Here is a 23,115-nt window from a genome sequence, read left to right on the forward strand (position 1 = left end):
AATGCCATGTACAAGGACCAAGCAGTGGGTGACACTGGAGCAGATCTTCTGTGGAGGTCCCATTGGCTTTCTTTTATAAGTATTTTATTAGAGATTTAACAAAAATAAGGACAGTACAAATACCAAAATATGTGACAAGTAGAAAAGATAAAAATCTATATAGCAGTGCTCAAAATGATTCAATTATAAACTCTGTTTCAACTGGAAAAATGTATAGAATATATGACAAAGAAGCCCCGATCAAATCAGTCAATTTCTCATTAATGAGTATATTGTGCAAGTGGTCTTTTACTTTTCTAAATATAAGTAGTGGCATTTTTCAGGTCATCACAAAGGTCTGTTTGGCAGGACAAAAAATACTACCAGGCGATATATTAAGCTTATCCCTGTACTGAAGTTTTTCTGAAGTTTTCTTTCCATTTTCTGTCTCATGAGCATATCACTTGCTCCCTCTTCCCTTGTGCCAATTTTAGGAAATTTCTGCCTCCCACTTTCTCCTGCAGAATGAAAGTGGTTAAGAAAGGAGAGTAAGGGGGAAGTAAAAAATGGTGAAAAAGCAGATCCTGTCACAGGGCTAAAAAATTTCTGAATAGGAAATGGGAGCAAAAAGCATGTATGCCCCCCCCCCCCCCCTTCATAGCGGAAATTCTTTTCTAGAATCTAGCCTGCCAAAGAAGAAGTGGGACAAAAAATGTGTGGCCCACTGCCTTTTGGCAAAACCAGACTCCTGCTTGCTCTCAAGGGCCATATCCCCACAATGAGACACAAGTGTACATTTTTTTAATCTTTAGGCCCACTTTAAGAGGGTCACATCCCTGGGTTAGATGATCTATCAATTGCTACATAACAAATACTCTCACTCGCTCACACTTTATTCTTTTTCTAACTATTACCTTTGCAGGGTCTAGCAATGTCTGATAAAAAAAAAATACCACAAAGGTCTAGCCAGCGCTCACTGTTCTTGCTGTACACACTCTTCTTGCTGTACAATTACAGAAGCTCTAACAAGTTCAGCATTGTTTACATGTGCTCAGCAAATACAGCATTGACAGCTCTCAATGCAGGGACTCCACCTATCAAAAGGCCTATTGGTTATTAACAGTCCAGCCACACATACGGGGCTAAACTAGGAGGGTACCTAGTACTCACAGGTAGCAAGAAGTTTTAGTTTCAAAATGACCATCCTAAAAACCATGTCTGTACTGCTGTGAGACGGGAAAGCCCACCTAGATACTCCTTTCCTATCCCAGAGTTTCGGGCCTTTAGCTGGGGACCAAACTGCAACTATTGGTTCCCCAGTTTTATGTTCCAACCTGGCTGTGATCTTTTGTGTGGAGATAGTAGAGATAACACTGCTCAAAAAAAACAAAACAAAACTTTTCACTTGCCAAGGATTTTTTAATATATTTAGTGTATTTCAGGTCTGCTGAATCAAGAAATTACATCAGTTTCATTGATGATAGATTTCTTGTGATACAGGAATCGGAATAGACGATTTTACCAACAACAAATGTCAGCACATCATATTATCAATCTTTATTTACACTGATGTTTTGCATTTTATATATTAAATGTAGCATTGTTTTCATGAAACTTTTATTTTCCTTCTTTGTATTCATACATTTTCATGAGTTCTTCAAGAAGAAGTTGTTTAAATGACCCTAATGTATTCTGCTACATTTGTGGTGAATATTCTCAGCAAAAACAGAAAAAACATTACAGAATTTGTATTAAACTGGGGGACAAAGATAAGTTTTGGGCTCCCCATATGGTATGCAAAACTTGTGTAGAGTGTCTACATCAATGGAAAACTGAAAAGTTTGAAATTTGGTGTACCTATGGTATAGCGAGAGCCCCAAAATCTTCAAAATGATTGTTGTTTTTGTGCTGTGAATGTAAAAAGTCTCAATCATTAGGGCGTGGCTTCGTGGTCTCCGTGGGTGCATGAGACTGCACCTCTGAAAGGCACCTGCTAATTTCTCACCTAAATGGGCACCCAGCTACTCCAGGATGGGCTGGGTGAAGCGGGCTAAGCTACTCCAGAGTGAAGCGGGCTAAGACAGGGAAGCTTCCACCTACTCCATCACAGCAGCTCTCTCAGCCTACTCCACCTACTCCATCACAGCAGCTCTCTCAGCCTACTCCACCTACTCCATCACAGCAGCTCTCTCAGCCCTCGCAGCCCTCGATTAGGCCCTCTCAGCCCTCGATTAGGGCTTATATTCATGAAGCTACTGCGGCCTAATAGGATTCCAACATGGTGCTGGCTCCTTCTCCTTCTCCAGCCTGCAACATCATTCTGTGGGATCCCCGGATCACAGATAAGAGGACCCAGAACCGACAGGAAATACAGGGGTGAGTTCTTCCCCGTTTACAGAGGGTTCCTCCTTACTAGAAGCACACCATACAGGGGGGCTTTCCTACTCCCCTGGGGGCCCCTGTACTTCTATGGATGTCACTATCCCAGCTGTATTCAGGCCTGATGCGACCTCCTTTCCCAAGGAAGGGATACCCCAGGGCTCTGATGACTCTCAGGGATCTGGCCCCCCCCAGGTTTAGCACTGAGGATTTTCCCCCCTGGGCCCCTCATTTTCACCGTGTAGCACAGCTCCAGAAAAGTCCAGTTCTGTAGCCCATAGATCAGCAGATCCCTCCAAACCTTGCAAGAATGGGTCTGTACAAATGAACGATAAAATGGTTTCCCCCTGGCAACAGTATTTTAAGATGCTGCCCACCAAAGCAGACTTTCAACTACTGATAGCAGAAGAACAGGCCACCTTCCGTGCAGAAATAGGGGTTCTGCGTACAGATTTACTGTCCCAGGCTAGGAGAGTAGAAGGCCTGGATGTGAATTTACAACAGGCTAAGGGGGACATTGAGGCTATCACCAATAGATCCCAGGACTATCGCCTGAAAATTAGGGATCTCTATCGTCACTTGGAGGACATGGATAATAAAAGTGGCAGGAATAACATTAGAGTCCGTGGTCTACCTGAGGCTACTCAAAATTCAGATTACTACTACAAGCCTTCTTTAACCGCCTCTTAGGGCGCCCCTCCTCATATGATGTTGGCCTCGAGGCCACCTGCTTTGGCTGCGAGACCACGTGATGTTCTTTGCCACCTTGCGAATGCGGACTTGAAAGATGAAATAATGGTGGCAGCTTGCAACATGCACAATCTGGAGTTTGATGGGACCCCAACGCAGCTCTTTCAGGATTTATCCTGGCATACCCTACAACAACAACGCCTCTTGCAACTGAAGTTTTATCATCCAGGCTAAAAGAAAAGAACTGTCTGAGACCAGAAATTTATTTTCCTATAAAAGCACAAGAGAGGTGACACTCCTACCATATTTCACTGAAATGGAGACTTTGTGTACTGTTGTAGCATCTCTGGACTACTAGTTCATATGGGAGTACCAGAATACCGAGCAGAAGACTGGCAGCTTTTCGTAGACAGTTCTGCTCGAAGTTTGAAATCTGTTTTTCTGCATAATTGCAGCTGCTATGGATCAATTCCAATTGGTCACTCAACAAAACTTAAAGAAGAATATGAAAATATCAAAATGGCCTTACAAAAGCTTTGCTATCATGAACACCAATGGTCCATATGTGTTGATTTAAAAGTGGTGAACTTCCTACTTGGACGGCAAAGTGGATACACAAAAGTACCCATGTTTCATCTGCTTGTGGGATAGTGGAGCAAAGCAGGAGCACTGGAAAAAAGTGGGATGACCTCCAAGGGAAAACATGAAAAAACGGTGATTGCTTCAAATACATGTGTAGATTCCTCCCGGGATTGAGTACTGAAAAATTAAAAACAGGAACCTTTGATGGACCCCAGATTTGAATACTGAAAAATGATTCAAATCTCACAAGTTACGAGGAAGACGCATGCGCCGGCATCTATGACTGCAGGCAGCTAGACGTCTCGGCTCCCCGTGAGCTTTACTCGGCTCCACCGGAATAAACCTTGCAGTCACAGCGATTTAATACAGTGGATTCAGGACAGGAAACCACACAGATCTTACCCTGAGCAGCAGGATGGTTGGAAGAGCTGCAGGAAATACTAAAGATTGGGGACCGCGATCTCAGACCTCATGTCCACAGGTTAAATCAGCTGAACGCCGGGAATCTATGCATATGGCACGTACTCCAGAGGGGGAAATCCCTAGGAGACAGACTGATGGAACAGGTAGGAGGTCGGATACAACATTACAAGGGGGGAAAAGAGCAGTATGCCTGGGGGGCATACAAGGGGCCTGAAGCTCCCCTGAAAGTTCACTGTGATCTAGCTTTACAAAACTTAGAGATTGCTTCTCATAACCAATCTCTAGTACATAGTTGTGGCTCATCCAGCCCTGTTGACAGAGATCATTGATTTATTCTAATCCTGCAGCACCTGTGCCTATTGCAAATAGATATGAGACTTAAACTCAGGACACTATCTCTCCTGCTTGGCAGAATCCACTGACTAAAAGGGAATCTAGATTGCCTACACATATGACATTGCTACTGCAGTCAGAACTGGCCAAAACCTCAGCAGCTATTGTATTCGATCTTAAACAGGATTTGAAAGGCTTGGGGAGTAGGCTAGAAGCAATTGAACAGACACTAGATAACGCTACCTCCAGAGTTTCCCAAAATATGAAACAGTTATCTTTATGAAATCTCAAATGGAAGAGTTACAACATAAAATCGATGATATGGAGAACTGTTCAAGACTTATAAACTTCTGAATACGTGGACTCCCTGTGTCTTTTAAGGACATTACAGCTGTTGTTAAGCGATTTCTCAGGTATATGTTGCCAGACTTATCTGATTTCTGAATTGGAAATTGATAGAGCCCACAGGGCATTGGTGGCTCCTAGAGACATAATTGTAAAACCTCACTATTATGCTACAAAAGAGGCACTAATGAGTTACAAGGGAACAGGAATCAGTCTTAATGGAAGGCACCCCAGTCCAAATCTACTCTGATCTCTCTCTGTTCACTATAAAACGCTGAAGGGAATGAAAACCTCTTTCAAGTGCTGGTAACACATAAGATAAAAAAATCGCTGGGCCTTCCTTCTTAGACTGCTTTTTCAATTACAATGGAAAACCCACTCTTTTACCACTTTTCAAGAGGCTGAAAAATTGCTCAAGGAACTTTCCTTACTGCCAGCCTCTAGCCCTGTATCGGCTGCTTTTAATGATGATCGCATATCATTATACCCTCTATAAGAACAAATTGACCCAGGTTCTAAAAAAGCAGTGAAATAACAGTGGTAGAAGAAAGTGAGAATAGAAAGAAAAAGGGGGAAAAAGAAAAATTTAATAATATATGGGAGGCTATGTACCTCACAAGTTCTCGCTGAGATATTATGTGCTCACTTTCATTAAGTTGTATAAAATTTTCATAAAATGTCTATTTGATCAAAGGGGTACAGGTACTGGAGGTGTGATAGTTATCTGTTTTATGGTTCTGTTAAATGGTCATTACTCATTATTAAGTTCTAAAGGAGATACATTAATCTCTTCCTTATTTTAGTTTTTGACCAAATTGATTGGAGGTCATATATTGGAGATTAACTCCCTAAGTGTATAAGGAGTCGGAAAGCAAGCGGGGTAACACATGCCCTCTGAAACCGGAGAGAAGCTAGAGGGGTTCTGACAATATTTTGGACCCCTGCCATATTCTCCCCAAACATTTAGGACGAAAATTTGTCCCTAAGGCTTGTGGTTATCTGGCCGTTCATACCCTCCTGGCTTCACAATAGGAGACAGGAGGAGGATGGGCCGGATTTCCTAATTTTTTCGTTTTTCTAATACTTTTTTTAGTTTTTTTTTCTCTCTCTCTTTTTCTGTTGGTTTTCTTTTGTATTGTGTGAAGCATTTATTTTGTCTTAAGGTACTGTTTAATTCCTATATCTTTTTTTTTTTTTTTCTTTTCTTTTCTATATACCTGGGTCCCTAAGCTACTGTATAATACCATGGTATGCTGGGTGAACAAAAACAATTGCAGCCTTTAGTGATCCTAACACATAACGTGCAAGGTTTTAATTCCCCAATTCAATTTGTGAAATCATTTCAATACTACAGCTCCCTAAAAGTGGATATACTTGCACTACAAGAAACGCACTTCTTCCGCAACTCCATACCAGTTTTGTTTTCATAAGCATTTTCCACTTTTTTTCATGCAACATCTGATGGGAAAAAATGGTAATGTTGTGTTTTGCTAAAAAATTTAATTTTTTACTACAAGATGTCAATCGAGACCCAGAAGGTCATTGTATACTAATACGGGAGTCAATAAAGGGTCAATTAATTATAGTAGTTACTTATTACGCCCCCTAATTGAATTTTTTGCGGGATTGATACACAAAATAAACTCGTTTACCCAAGGGTCACTTATATTGTTAGGTGATTCAAACCTGGCATTGGACCATAGGTTAGATAAAACAAGTATACCTAAATATTGTTCTCCTCCTAAAAGGATATAGGTTTACTACATTATTGAAACAAAATGATCTGATAGATATCTGGCGAGAAGCAAATCCATCTGAAAGAGACTATACATAATATTCTGTGGCTCATAAACCGTATTCACAGATCGACCACATCTTTTTGCATTCTAGATTGATTCCTGTAGTCCTATATGCAAAGATTCTTCCAGTTCCTTGGTCTGACCATGACCCAGTAATGGTTTATCTAAAGGGTATACAAGGTATGCGAACTAGAACTCGATGGAGAATTATTGAGAGAATAATACAAGAACCAGGAACTTAGAATGAGATTGGAAATTTGATTCAGGATTACTTTGAAATTTACTTACCCGATGATACCTGCCCAGTTAATAACTGGGAAGCGCATAAAACGTACATTAGAGCCGAGTTAATTAAAATAGGAGCACAGCAAAAAAAGAGTCGAGATAAGCTTATAGATTCTAAATTGAACTGAAACCAGGTAAAGACTGTACTGATGTGTCCAACTATAGACCAATTTCTTTGATTAATTGCTACTTGAAATTGATGACTAAAATATTTGCAAATTGTTTAAGCTCTTTTCTGGGAACATACAGTGATCCCTCGTTTTTCGCGGTTAATGGGGACCAGAACCTTCCGCGAAAGCTGAAAAACCACGAAGTAGGATTTGCCCCTAGGAATTTCCGTGTATGCGGGTACAAGAATGTTTTAAATATGTAAACAGTATTTATACTTTACAAGTTATCGCCAACACAACACTAAAATACAGTATGTGAGACAGTCAACATCATGGACAAGACTGGCGATATACAACAAGAGAAGATGCTAGGTGAGGCTGCGATGCTGCGCAGACAATCAACTCACAGGGATAAATCCACTCGTACTCTCATTGGTGGATGTCGCACCGGAAACCAATCGCGCGCCTTTATGAGAGCCTGTGGTATGTACTCTGAGTCAACTCATCTCCTTGTTTGACATGCAGGGATCCTTCTCTCTCGCGCATCAATATGAAACAACGCTCCTTTCCGCAATGTGGCTCCTGACATGATTGTATTTTTTCATTTTTATTTTTTGATGAATATTTTGGAAAAACCCGCGAAGCACTGAAGCTGCAAAACATGAAGCGCGAAGTGGCGAGGGAACACTGTATATCCACCCAGACCAGGTGGGATTTATGCTTGGCAGACAAGCATCAGATCAGACAAGACGTACAATAGATTTGATCTTATTACTGGAAAATAATTGGGATGGTGGTAGTAAAAGAGAGGCCATGTTGCTAGCTTTAGATCTGCAAAAGGCTTTTGATAGCATATCTTGGCCATATATGTTTAAAGTTTTATCAATGATGGACTTCGATAATTATTTTCTAAACATATTTTAGGAGCCCTTTATGATAGGCCGGTGGCAAATATTTCATTAGGTGGTCTTCTTTCATCTGACATTAATAATAAGAGAGGAACGCGACAGGGATGTCCCTTATCCCCCTATACTATTTGGTCTTGTAATAGAGCCGCAATTGCAATTAGAGAACACCAAGACATTAAGGGTATAAAATGCAATATGAGGGAACATAACTGTGCTCTTTTTGCCGATGACATAATTATATATGTTTCTTCCCCTCATATCACATTACCTAATGTCTTTAAATTATTGAATAAATTTGCTGTAATTTCGAGTCTTCAGGTTAATTGGTCAAAATCTCAAGCTCTTAATATCAATATCCCAGAAACTCAAATAGAATGCATAAATGAAAATTTTGATTTGTGCTGGGAAACCAAATCACTTCAATATCTACAGTTGACCCCTGATAACCAGTCTTCATTCCAAGCCAATTATACTCCTTTACTTATATATAATATATTCAGATCTCGTTAAATGGGCCCTCATTAAATGGGCAATTTATTTCGTACCCTCCCCATTATGATACCATTCATTACACTGGCTACCCCACAGAGGAAGGTTATGCACTTTGGGGGTAAACGAAGAAGAATAAAGAGTAAAACTATGTTAACCCCCCACTCTCAGGGGGGCTTAGGGTCCCCTCTTTTAAACTTGATTACTTAGCAGCTAAATTTCACAACATTCCTTATCTACTGTAAAAGAGACAAAACCATTATGGGTGAAGATATAGGATTCTGCTCTCATTAGAGGCAATATAATGTCACTGATGTGGATATCTAAGGAAAATGGGCAATATCGAAGATGTCCTACATTGAGCCATTCCCTTAAAATTTGGGATAGACATAAGTCGAACATATATTTGTGTTCGACTCATGTTCCTCTCTCTCCACTTTCGCATAACTGTAATTTACCCCAGGATGTAACTTAAGTGCATTGAAATGGTGGATTGGTAAGGGAGTCATAAGGATTAAAGACATAATAGACACTCAAAATATATTAAGTTTTAAATATCTTACTAGTGAAAGAGAACTCCCATGACAAGAATTTCTTTTTATTTATTGAATCCAAAATTCGGTTGGCTCCTCGACCACTACAACTTACTGCGTTTGAAAGGTCTTGTAGATCCCTGGCTGATATAAAGGGTCAGATCCTAACTATATATAATTTATTGATGACCTCCAATTATAAACTGAATTATATGTGCAATTGGGAGAGAGATTTGGAATTGACGCTCACCAGGGGGGAGTGGAGTGGGGTTTCCTTTTTGCTTTCAAAAATCTCTCTTAATTCCTCTTTGATAGACGCTAACTACAAGATGTTACTAAGGTGGTACGCAGTACCTGAGAGGCTTGCCAAAGGTAACTCCTTGATTTCGCCATGGTGTTTTAGAGGTTGCAGAGCCAATGGTTCAATGTACCAGATTTGGAGGTCCTGCCCCATAGCCCAAAATTATTGGAGAGATACTTGATATCATATCCAGGGTTTTGGATCAAGATATTCGATACTCGCTGGAGATAGCACTACTCAGTAAATATGATTCAGATGATCCTAAAGCTACTAAGAACCTGCTGAAGTTGATGCTACTAGCAGCTCGCATCACTCTAGCAAAATTGTGGAAGTCAATGGGAATTATAGTGAAATATTTCTTTCTTAAAATGAATTTTTCTTTTCATTTTCTTTTTTTCTCTGTTCTGTATATTTTTATTGTACTGAAAAATTTTGAAATTTAATAAATATTGAAATAAAAATTTCACAAGTTACATGACTGATACTGAAGCTTCTGCCTGGACAGCTATGTCATGGTTGTCAAGAACTTCTTGGGTGACCATAAAGCACAACATTTTTAAAACAAAACTTCCTCTTAAACTTTAAAACACTGAGTGTACTTTATGCTCATAGTAACACAATCTCCATAGCCATTTGCAAAAATTTTCAGAAAACCTTGGCGATATGAAGGTGATGGAAGAAAGGTATTAGGTCAGATGGGATAGACACTTGATGGCAGACTACTGTTGGAGCCTTCAATATGATTGTCCTATCAGCATAAAAGGAAATCATACAGAGTTTTTCCATGACTTCTTAGTGATTAATTCTGTAAATATACTGAGTATGGAATATATTGACATTAAGTATTTCAAAAATGTATTTTTGTATACGTAGGCATATCTAGTTTAGTTTTGCCTAATGTTTCATTAGTTTTCTATGAGGTCATTATTGAGGTAATTATTTCAAAACTAGAGCCAGTCTAGCAAAAGCAATACTATATTTGGAATCTGTGCATCAAACATAACCTAAAATGACTTTAATCTGTTTGGCAAGAAAATGTTTGTTCATCAGTGTAATATATGGTCTGTAGGCATGTTTACACACATATAGTCTGGTAGAATAAAGATTAGCCTCTCACCTTCCTGGCTGTCTTCTGGGCAGAATGCAGACAGAAATCCTAGCAGGATAGCCTCAGCATACTTGTCCTTGTGGCTGGCAGATCACAAAGGGCCTGCTATCAGAATCGGGCTGTGCACACCACTTTCTCCCATCTCATGCCTGGGACTCTCAGGTCCTAATTTAAGGTCTGAGGAAGGCAAAATAGTTGTTCTTCTCCCTGACTCTGCCTCCAGAACCTTGTTGTGTATGTTTCTGGACCTGTGACCTGATTGTGACCTCTCAGCTTGCCCTACTTTAGTCTATCACTTAGTGTGTGTATATCTAAGAACCTATAATAAACCTCTGGCCTGTTCGTCCCCCTGTGATTGGTCTCTCTGTGCTTTCTCTTTCTGCAATTCTAGTTCATCACAATAAATATATATATATATATATATATATATATATATATATATATATATATAATTTAGTTTCTGTGCTCACAAAATCTTATTAGTTGGACTATCCTAGAAATTTGTTTGGGGGGATATCACTTATTAAATGAAAAAAACTGTAAAAAAGTGGAAATTGCAAACTTTGCCTTCTCACAGAGCCCCAGTTTTACTTATCACTAGTCTATACATAGTACTGCCTTTCTAAAAAGAAGGTTGGGATTTGGGTTTTAATAAACCAGTATGTGGAGCCTTTATGAACATATGGGGTAACTACACAGATGGAATAACCGCTACAGCTTTATAACAGGCTCTTACGTAATTGGTACAGTAAAATAATAATCTTATTTAAGCAGTTGGAGTACAAATGCAAAATGTAGTAAGAAACATATCAGAAGTCAGACTGAGATGTTTTTGACCTGATTGCAAAAATATATTTCACTTCAGGTATACACCAAATGAGTATAGGCTTTAAATACATCAATCTGATTATCTATGCACTGACAAAAGATAGTAATAATCCACAATTGGGCCTGATTTATAGGAGCTCTCCAAGACTGGAGAAGATAGACCATCATGGGAGAACCTGGGTGATCCAGCAAACCAGGAATGTTTTTTGTTTTTGTTTTTTTTAAAACAGTTGCTATTAGTTGACAAATGCTTTATATCCTACACCAAATCCATTCCACATTTGCTTTATCACCTAGTCTATCACCCTAAGTGTTTGATAGCTTGAATAAATTATGGCCAATGTGTATACTCCGTAGGCATTATCTGCAAATGAGTTTTATTTTACCTAGCTTTTTGCATGAAATACATCTGTTTCAGATAATGTGTACTTTGATAGCTTTATAATCTTATACTGATATTTTCTATCTTTCAAGAAATATTAGCAGTGATCTTTTCATTATCATCTGACTTTAACTTACCTGTACTTGTCCAGCCAATACAGAAAATGTATTTGAAGTTTTTAAAGTTTTTAAATATGTTTTATTACTCTTTGTTTACAGGTTTGGGAGACTGTATCGCCACTGACATTTGTAGAAGTAAATGTGAATCAAACAGCTGACATTGACATATTTTTTGTCTCTGGTTTGCATAATGATGGTGAAAGCAATGCTTTTGATGGCCCAGGCCGTATTCTAGGCCATGCCTTCATGCCACCATTCAGCAAAAACAAGAAATCCATTGATGGAGATTTACACCTTGACAATGATGAAAAGTGGACAATTAATGAAAAAAAAGGTACATTTGTCTAAGTATGTTCCCTATTCAAAATGATACAAATCTAAATCTAAGCTTTGATACTGTGTTTTTTGGTATTCACCAATCACAAATAGTGTTTTGTCATTTAGATTATACAACTGCAGTTATAGAAAGTATAAAGTTACATTTATCAACATGGTTGTCCACATTATAAGATGTAATTGTTAGTATAAAACATGCCAGATAATCTCCATGAAGGAAGAAGCTAGAATACAGCCAGGGTCTCATGGGGTTTAGGGTCTCATTTGTTTGAGTTGCAACTTTCTTCAGGGGTTCTGAGTTATAACCATCCCAGTTGCAAACAACTGTTCTTTAAAGGAATGTATAGCAAAAATTATTATTTAATAGTTATTTCTATGATCCAACAATTGATGTACTTCTAACCCGTCCCTAAGCCATTTATTTTCACAACAAAATGCTTGCTAGGCAAATTCTTTTTACAAAGGACAAGCTGATTAACCCCTCTAGCGGTAATCCCGAGTGTGACTTGGAGTGAGTAAAACTATGCAAAAAGCAGTAACCCCGAGTCACACTCGGGGAAACTTTGGGAGTCCCCCTTACCTCAGCCCTGAGCTCCAGTGGCGATTGGACGATCCCGCTGTGATGCCGGGGTGCCTCTCTGTCGAGGGGCGTGGCCGAGCAGGAAATTTAAAAGCAGATTACCGAGTAGATCAGCCTTCGCATCACCCGGTAAGATGTGTGACATCTTCCGGGTGATACGATGCAGTGATGAATTCTGGGGGCGGGAAATTTAAAAGCAGATTACATAGTAATAAATTTATTAAAGTTTAATTTTTTTTTACAGTAAAATACACAAAAAAACATAAAATAAAGGTATAAATACACATTTTAGTGCACCAAGCATCATTGCCCAGTGCCCTGATTTACATTTTGCCCACTATTAGCCCTGACCTTGATCTGACCATTTGACGACTGAATCACTTCCTGAATGTATCATTTCATCACTTTGACTTTGACCTTGATTGTTCCTGACTGTTTGCTGGAGACCACATGGCATCCAAAAGGCATCTCGCCGGCACAAGCGCTGTTTTGGAGAAATTTGAACGCAGCGATAGCGGTTTCGAGTCCCTTGTGGAATCGAGCGATAGTGATTCACCGGGAAATCAGACAGCTAAAGTGAACTGAGCGACGATTCTGAACCTGAGGTCAGTGCTATGCGCACATAGTGTCCTTTTGATCTTGATGCGGACCAGGCAGCACTGCCAAGATTTCCATTCACCGGCATATCTGGGATGAAAATTGAGGCTGAATGCGACGACCCCCTGTCATACCTGAAGTTGTTTTTGACTGATGAAGTTATCGAAAAAATTGTTGCGGAGACAAACAGGTAAGCCGCTCTTGTGTTTGCTAACTTTTTAAATTTTATTGCTATTTTTTTTTTTTTGATGCAAACATATATGCTGCTTTGTGTTTGCTTACATATTACTTGCAACCTACACACTATAAAAGAACATCCTAAAATACATTTTTTATTTTGTTTTATGCAGTTACACTGGACAACAACAAGGTGCTCCACACCTGAGGTTTGCAAGAAGCAGAAAGTGGGAACCTGTGACCAAGGATGACACTTGGCTGTTTTTGGGATTGGTGATCCTGCAGGGAGTTGTGGGCAAACCCGTGCAGAAGTGCTATTGGTCCAAGAACAAAATAATTGCCACTCCATTCTTTGGCACAGTCATTCCAGAATACTGCTTTTCCCTTGTCATGTAAGTACTTGCACTTCTCAAACAATGAAGAATTTGATGAGACTACCCATCCTGCACCAAAACTGAAGAAAATTTGGGAAGTGTCTCAGATGATTCTACAAAATTTCCAGCAAACCTATGTTCCAGAAAGAGATGTCAGCATTGACGAAAGTCTAATGGCTTACAAACCTCATCTGGCTACATATAGAATACGGTACTGTACACTGGAAATGGGACACAGTTCAACCCCAGATACAGCCATTATGGATTGGCAACATCTTCAGTGCTATCCCTCACTGAGCCATTGCTAGATCAGGGCTTGTGTCACAACTGACAATTTCTACACCTCTCCTGAGCTTTGAGTTCCTTCTGCAACACAGAACAGATGCCTATGGAACCGTTAGGGCTAACCGGCGCGACCTGCCATTATTGTTTGCAAAAGGGAAGCTGAAGACAGGAGAAATTGTTGCCTGGCAGAAAGGAAAGATGATGGCCCTGAGATGGCCTGACAAGAAAGATGTGTGCCTGATGAGTACTGTCCATGATGCCTCCACTGTTATGGTGCGCAAAAAACGTGGGAAAGAAGTTATGAAGCCACAGGTGGTGATTGACTACAACAACACCATGGGAGGTGTCGACAGAGCTGACCAAGCCATGACATTCTACCCAGTGATGAGGAAACATCACAAAGGAAGTACTACAAGAAGATTTTCAGGCATCTTTTTGAGCAGTGCCTATGGAATGCCTACGTTATGTACAAAAAAAATAGTCAGAGGCCTGTGAATCATTCAGACTTCATTTTGCAAGTTTCCTAATCCATAGTCAAGAACCACCAAACATCATCAGTGGCTATGAATAGACCTGGACATCGTGCTTCCACCGTTGTCAACCCAGAACTCCTGACTGGTCGTCACTTCGTTGAATACATCCCACCAACCCAGAAAAAGGCGGCACCTACAAGGATGTGCGTGGTTTGCTGTTCAAAGACCGATGACAGAGGAAGTAAGAAATGCAAGGAAACCAGGTTCTACTGTCCTGACTGTGATGTTGGGCTTTGTGCAGCACCCTGCTTCAAAATATACCACGCCCGGGATGTCTACTAAAAATGTAAATATTTTTTTCTAAAATCTTCATTTAATTTATATTATTATTTATCACTAATATTGCACCCATGTTTGGAAAATTTCAGTGAGAAAGTTTTGATAAAAATCTCCAATGCGGTATATCCCTTTGTCTATCCACCACCTAAACTGATGTTTTGTCACACCCGGGGGGGTAATTTTGGGTTGTCCCATAAGGGTGTTAAAGGTGAGTGTATAGAATGTAGATTACAATTTGTTTTTTGGCCATCCTAGAGTTCCAATGGATAAGTTGAAGCACCACATATAATTGCAGGTCCCTTGTTGGGCGAAATCCACAATAATACATCTACTGCTATGGATGGGCAAGAAAGTGTTTCCAATGAGGACCATTGGGGCCTGGGTTCCGTTATGGTGCATTGAGCTAGTGCAGCAACTTGTGCTGCTCTTTGGTATAACATTGAATTTTTATTCCCAGGCCTCCTAAAACTTTGTAAGTTAATAGGGTTAATTCGTCAGTGTTTATTACTCAATAAAAAATTAAGTAATTTATTTTGTAGGTTTCGTAATATTTTTCTAGGGAGTGCAATAGGCAGGGTTCGAAATAAGTATAGGAGTCTTGGAAGAATATTCATTCAGCTATTGTGCTAAATGGTAAGCAAAGAATTACACCTGTGTCATTTTGGGATCCTGTGTGTAATTGGGACATGTGCAGTCTATGCAATTTGGCTGTTTGTTTTTTGACACTTTGACATTCCATAATTATTTATTGATATGATCCTTTACATTTGAACACCAATGAACAGCTATCTAACTATTAATAAATTAAAACAAGGTAGGCTTTAATGTTAAAGTCATTTATTAAATGTGTGTGTTAAATCTCCCCATTGAAGGACCAAAAGGCGCTGGCTCTTTTTAACACATGATTTCCCAGGAGAAATCTGGTCCAGCCGGACTGGAGCCATGGGCATAATTCGAGCAGGGTCAATAACAAAAGTGAGTTTTGTTTCTGGATCCTCCTTTTCAAAGGAGTAAGAAAGGGCATCAGCCTTAATATTTTTGGAACCTGGACAATACGTGAGTGTGAAGTCAAACCTGGAGAAGAAGAGTGCCCTCTGGGCTTGGCGAGGATTCAAGCGTTGTGCTGATTGTAAATACTGCAGATTCTTGTGGTCAGTGTGTATGGTTACAGAATGTTGAGCTCCCTCTAGTAAGTGGTGCCATTCCTCTGGGGTGAGTCTGACTGCAAGAAGCACGTGGTCTCCGATTGAGTAATTCTTCTCGGCAGGAAAGAACTTCTTAAAAAAGAAACCACAGGACCTCAGCTTGCCTGCCGCATTCTTCTGGCAAAGAATTGTGCGCCCACTCCAACAGAGGAAGCGTCCACTTCTAAAAAGAAGGCCTGAGAGGTGTCAGGGCGAACCAAGGCAGGAGCATATAATCAATGCAAAGACGCAGGGAACCATCCTTCTTTTGCACGAAGAAGAACTCGGCTCCCACTGGGGATGATGACTTGCGGGTAAAGCCCCTCTCCAAGTTCTCCTGAATATATTCGCACATGAATATGAGAAATCAAACAACAGGAACCTGGAAGCAGAGCCAAAGGAGCTCCTTGTTCAGGCAACTTCCTTTTAAGGGAAGGTCATGTGATAGATGGAAGCCATGTGACCAGCTTGCATCCTATCCTACCACCAGAGAGGGTCCTGGAGACGAGGGGTTGGTGGTGTTCACACCTCCACCAGCAGGGGGAACACTTCTGGGGAACACTCTAGTCCTCTGAGGTAATGGAGCAGCTGACTGGGAGTCACATGACCTAGACCAGGAGGTTAGCTGAGGAGGTGATCCCTTAGCAGAGCTGGTGCCGGCAGCAGAGGAGTGTAAGGTGGTTGACACTGAAGGGGGCACAGATACCTGCAAGACATTATATCTTGATAACAAATAAAACCTCACTGCTATATGTGCCTGGACCGAAGTGGCACAAAAAGAGGAAAATCTGCAGCCGGATGGGATTAACATTAATTGTAATAACATCCATATCCTTGTATAATGGCTCCAATAGATTGTGCTATTAAAAAGAGCCAATAAAATGATTGCCTAGTGCTTAACTAATATACCCAAACAATCTACTAGTCCATGCATACAAGACACCTACAATTATATATTTAGAACCAAATTAATTTATGTTCTTCAAAGAAACATCCAAATAGAGAGCCTCAATAAATGTTACATCTTATAAATTAATACGGGGGATACTATATATTCATAATTTTAAGACCACTTATAAAATATAAAAACATAAGTAAAGCACTTACATGTTTACATTATTGATACTAATCAAAAAAGCCCATCAGGTTCCAGCTCCACCCATATTTGTACTCACCTCTGTGCAGGGCTTTCGGGACCCACAACTTGACTTTCCATGTGCCAGAACCAGGCACAGAGAGATGTCGATACTCGGAGGAGTCCCAGCCACAGTGATGGGCAGTGGAACGCATAAGTAGTGGTGTTGTTCGAATTTGGGTCGTCCTAATGTTCGACCCGAATATGACTGAATTCGAGTGGACCCGACCTGAATTGCCAGACGAGCAAATTCAAACTTAGAGCTCCTCCCTTACCGGCTGGTGGACTCCAATGTGTTCCGTTACGCATTCCTCTGCGCAAACCCACAGTACGTTATGCCTAAGCGACAGTACTTTGCACAAAAATTTGTTCCTGCTTTGCATGAACACGTGCAGAGTAATGTGTCCATGGCCCTGCGGGGTAATTTTGGGTTGTCCCATAAGGGTGTTAAAGGTGAGTGTATAGAATGTAGATTACAATTTGTTTTTTGGCCATCCTAGAGTTCCAATGGATAAGTTGAAGCACCACATATAATTGCAGGTCCCTTGTTGGGCGAAATCCACAATAATACATCTACTGCTATGGATGGGCAAGAAAGTGTTTCCAATGAGGACCATTGGGGCCTGGGTTCCGTTATGGTGCATTGAGCTAGTGCAGCAACTTGTGCTGCTCTTTGGTATAACATTGAATTTTTATTCCCAGGCCTCCTAAAACTTTGTAAGTTAATAGGGTTAATTCGTCAGTGTTTATTACTCAATAAAAAATTAAGTAATTTATTTTGTAGGTTTCGTAATATTTTTCTAGGGAGTGCAATAGGCAGGGTTCGAAATAAGTATAGGAGTCTTGGAAGAATATTCATTTTGATTGGCGCAATCCGGCCAAACCATGAAGGTGACCAATCTTGTAAATCTTTGATAATTTTATGAAAAAGGGTTGTGTAATTAGCCTGAAAGAGTGTTGCCATAGAGGGAGTCAACTTAATACTGAGATATGACATGGATTTTTGTTACCACTTAAACTTTGTTCTGCAGCTGAGAAACTATCACATGAGCGAGATATACATTGAGAGCTAATGATTTATTACTGTTCACTGTCAGGCCTGAGACCTCAAAAAATAAATACAGTCTTTTGAAGAGATTAGGAAGTGTGATTAATGGAGTAGTGATGTACAATACCACATCATCTGCATACAACCCACATTTGTGCTCGACTGAGCCACAGGTAATGCCTTTCATGTCAGGATTCTTCCTGAGCTATTGCCAGAGGTTCAATCGCTAAGGCAAACAATAGCAGAGAAACTGGACAACCTTGTTGGGTACCCCTCGTTATCTGTATTAGAGGGTATAGGTTCCCCTTTAAGGAAATATTTGCTGATGGTCTGGAGTAGAGAGTAATCTGCGAAATGCAACTCCAAATTCCATTTTCTCCAGAAGAGCTAACAAATAGCCCCAAGATAAGCTATCAAAGGCCTTATGTAAATCTAAGGACAAAAGCATTGCTTCTAATCTGTATACCATCCTATTTTCCTTTGATAGTGCATATGAGGTCCAATGTCCTCCTAGTTTGGTCTGGGGCCTGGCGGTGACGCAGAAAACCAACCTGCCTGGTCTGGGTATATGTAATGATCCAAGAAGTTTTTGAGTCTATCAGCCAAAACTTTAGTCTTTATTTAAGGTCACAGTTAAATATGGATATTGGTTTGTAGTTCCCTATTTCTAAATTGTCTTTACCTGGTTTAGAAATGACATTATTAAGGGCTTTGTTGTCATTTTCTGGAACTAAATTACATACTCTAAGATGGGTAAAGTAATAGACCAACATATTAGGAGTGGTGTTTATGCAGGTTTGAATGGCATTTTAGACCTTGGCTCACTATTTATTTAATTACTCACCTTAGCTTGGTAGTGTAAGCACATAAAGGTGGATTCCTCCTTTAAACCAGAAGCAAAATCCTACATGAATGTTTCTTGGAGCCAACCCCATGACATTAGAATCATAGGAAGAAATAGGTACTCTTTTCAATTTGAAACATTAAGCAATATGCCAAAAGAAAAAACCTCTTTGCCTATTTCTTCCTATAATTTCTCTTTTCGATGTATTCCTACACACATATAAATGCATACATACATATATGCATGTATGTACATACATGAGTGCACATGAAGGCAAACAAACAATATACACCTAAAAAGAAAAACTTACGGACGCTGCAAACATCATCTCAGACATGCGTGCCTACTAGGCATAGTGCTCCACCAATCCAGGAAGAGGAGGAGGTGGAAGAGGATGAAGAGGACATTGCAGGCATTAGAGAAGGGGAGGAAGGGGCAGAGGAGGATATTGAGGGTACATGGCATCCATCCACCCAAACACAAGGCGGCATGTTCCGTGGATGGCAAGACCAGGCGGAGGAGGAGGACGACCCTGTGCTGCTGTTCCACCCACAGGAGTGTGGGTCCAGAATTACCTCAGCTGTGGGTAGTTTGAGACACATGACAGCCTTCATGCAGGAGTGCCTGCCCAAAGATCCACGCATAGAACACACAAAAACAAAGACTGACGACTATTGGATTGCTACATTACTGGATCAACGTTACAAGCCTGAGATACAACAACTGATCTTGCCCAAAACATGGGACCTAAAATGCAGCACTACCAAGAAGTGCTTGTAAGGGACTCGTGCTCAGCCTTTCCAGCTGGCAGCAGCAGCGGCAGCAGCAGGGATCCCTATGGCAGTTCCACCAGCCATGGGAGCCAAACAACTGCTTTAAGCGGCATGGGTGGCAGCAGCAGTAGAGGTCGTCTAAGCCTAACTATGCAGGCTTATTTTCAGCAGAAGCAAGCTGCCAGTCGTGCAGCAATTGCCAATGACACTAAGGAGCGGTACTCAGCAATGGTGCAGGAATACCTGAGCTCTGCATGGGACATCTGCAACCTACAAAGCCAGGACCCACTGGGCTACTGGGTATCCAAGCTTGAGCAGTGGCCGGAGCTGGCAGAACATGACATTCAGATCCTTGCTTGCCCAGCAGCAAGTGTGTTATCTGAAAGAGCGTTCAGTGCAGCTGGGGGCGTAGTGAGTGACAAACGGATTCGTCTCTCGGCAGAAAATGTTGACCGAATCACTTTTATTAAAATGAATAAGGCTTGGATCGGCAATGACTTTAACACCCCCTCTGCAGAGTGTACTGATTAGTCGTCAACTGCTGCACGGACATCTTGCTGGGAAGAGCACGTTCACAGCCTTTCGGCATCTCCTTCTACTCCTCCCCCTGGTGGCCCTCTACCTCTACTCTTTCTCTGAGGTTTATAACTTGCAATTGAGCTGTGTAACTGGCAAATATTTTTTTACCGAGCACCCCCTTTAGGGCCCTCTGCCTTTATCTACTTTGAGACCTATATCACTTGTAATGGAGCTGTCTGATTCATAATTAAATATTTGTATTTTTAGTAGAGAAATACATACATTTTTTTGTCCTTTTGGATAGATAGCAAGTGCTATCAAAAATAAATATCTGTATTTTTTTTACAGAAATACAGAAAATGTTCTGTTTATTTTGATAGGTAGCAAGTGGTATCAGAATTAATTCTCTGTATTTTTTTACAGAAATACAGAAAAATTTCTGTTTATTTTGATAGGTAGCAAGTAAGATCAGAATTAGTTCTCTGTATTTTTTTTACAGAAATACAGAAAATTTTCTGTTTATTTTGATAGGTAGCAAGTAGGATCAGAATTATCAGTATTTTTTAAAGAAATACAGAGCGGTAGCAATACCAGCATGAGGAGGAGGCGATGGGCCCTGAGACGCAGCAAGGAGGGCATTAAAAGTTGAGGCCATCACCTATATGGACAGTGTCGAAGCTGTAGCTATTGGAGACATGAATGAATGAATGAACGAGATTCCAATCTGTCCCTACCGATATTGGAATCTCGTTCATCCATTCATGTCTCCAATAGCTACAGCTTAGACACTGTTTATATGGGTGATGGCCTCAACCTCTAATGCCGTCCTTACTCCTTCTCAGGGCTCACCACCTCCTCCTCATTCTGTAACTGATGCCGCCTGCCTAGTTCCCAACTCTGGATGCTAGTTACAAATGCCGTCCCCGCTCCATCTCAGTGCTCACCGCCTCCTCCTACCGCTGCTGCTGCTGCCACTTGTCACTTGTAACGTATAACAGAGCTGTGTAGCTGGCTAATTTTTGGACTGAAAGACCCCCCTCAGAGACCTCTGCCTGTACTCTGAAGCCTGTGTATGGCTTGTAACGGAGCGGTGAAACATGGTGGCTAATTTTTGGACCAGATGAACCCCCACATGTCCCTCTCTGCCTCTACTCGGAGGCTGGTGTAAAATCCGGCATGTTCCCTTGGCCGACCCATAAAATGGCGTGAGCTATTCGACAAAAACTACTTGCCAGCAACAGAAAAAAGTCTTCCCTATTTTTTTTTACTTGTACAGTGTTGTGCAGAGCTGGGAGAGCCTTGACATGTCTTTTTAAATGTATTTATAGGCTGTAGAAGCTCTCCACCTACCCGAATAACAACCCAAATTTTTCCCCCTTTGACTTTAATGGAGTTCGAATTTGATCACCCGAAAAATTATGCATTATTCGACCGAATAGCGGTCGAATCGAATAGTGAGCTATTCGACCAACACTACGCATAAGCATAGTGGAGGAAGGGAGGGGCCGATAGAAGCAAGGGCGGTCCCCACCCCAAAAAAAAAATGAAAATCCTCCCACTCATCCAAAGAGGCTGAAAGAATAGAGGAATGCATAAAGCATTCCAAGCCTCAGTATGGATGTTTCTCCCCCACTCAGCTGTAAAGCAGTGGGGAGAGAATGCACCATAGAGGTGCTAATATTCTCTCTGCAGGTCCCAGAAAAAAACAAGCAGTACAAAAAATTCTCATAAAGTCTTATTATAATAGCTACAAAGAGAATTTAAAATTAAATGTACCATTCAGGCCAGGATATTGGTTGGCCTCCAGTTGGGAAATCCATCTAGTTTCACACGTTAAAAGACAATTATTCATGTCACAACCCCTGAAATCCAAATGCATTTTGCTAAAGCAATAAATCTCAATGTTTTCAAATTATAATTATGTTTAAGACATTTATGTTGACATAGTGGGGTTGTGATTTTCCTTTTGATAAATAAATAATTCACTTTATAATTAAGCCCCTGGGTGGTCTACCCTAGAATGTTAAATCATCCTCATCATATATCCATTTGCATAGTTTACTATATGTAATGTTAACAGGTGGTCTGGCGATGAGATATGATGAGATAGGATGAGATAACTTGGAAACTTCTTTGTAAACCTAGCACTAGTGTTGGTGTTCGCATTCAGGTTGACCTTATATTCGACCCGAAAATAGCTTTTTGAATTCGGGTAGACCCGACTCGAAAAAAAACTAGATTCGACTGTAAAAATTTAGATAAAAAAATGTAAAAAAAAATGTTTTTTAAAAAATTAATGTTAAATTAATTTATTGAGTGTTTGTTTATTTACCTAATTTTTTTTTTTTGCAAGTTGTCCTACAATGGCATGATATCTCTTTTCTTTTATCCACTGCAGGAGGGGGGGGATGAAACAAATGTATCATATTACTTGGGTGTTACAGAGTAAGAGATACTTGCCAGCCGGGCATCTTCTTAATGACTGCAGCAGAATCTGCAATCAATGAGAAGAGTGTGCAATCCCCAGGGCACTACAGGTTAATTAACCTGTAGTGCCCCCGGGGATTGCACACAGAGCCAAGGCTGCAATCATTAAGAAACGCTTGCGATCCCCAGAGCACTACAGGTTAATAAACCTGTAGTGCCCCACGGATGATAGTGGAACTGCAGAGTTCATCTGCAGTTCAGTTCCCACGGTCACAGTCCTTAATAGTCCCTAAAAATAACCCGAATTCTCCCACCATTGACTTCAATGGTGTTCGAATTCGACATTCGATCACCCGAACAATATCTCACTATTCGATTGAATAGCTGTTGAATCGAATAGTGAGATATTCGACCAACACTACTTAGCACCA

At 40.5% G+C, this 23,115-nt stretch overlaps 1 protein-coding gene across 3 annotated transcripts in view; it reads left to right on the forward strand.

The window, feature by feature from the left end:
• Positions 1-23,115, forward strand: part of LOC140341920 (matrix metalloproteinase-18-like) — a 224,930-nt gene that overhangs the window by 81,716 nt on the left and 120,099 nt on the right. For all 3 annotated transcript variants that reach the window (XM_072427865.1, XM_072427867.1, XM_072427866.1), the window contains exon 4: positions 11,693-11,927. In XM_072427865.1, coding sequence (XP_072283966.1) covers positions 11,693-11,927 — 235 coding nt within the window. The remainder of the gene's footprint in view (positions 1-11,692; positions 11,928-23,115) is intronic.

Source organism: Pyxicephalus adspersus, chromosome 12, assembly GCF_032062135.1.
Source record: "Pyxicephalus adspersus chromosome 12, UCB_Pads_2.0, whole genome shotgun sequence".
Lineage (NCBI taxonomy): Eukaryota > Metazoa > Chordata > Amphibia > Anura > Pyxicephalidae > Pyxicephalus > Pyxicephalus adspersus.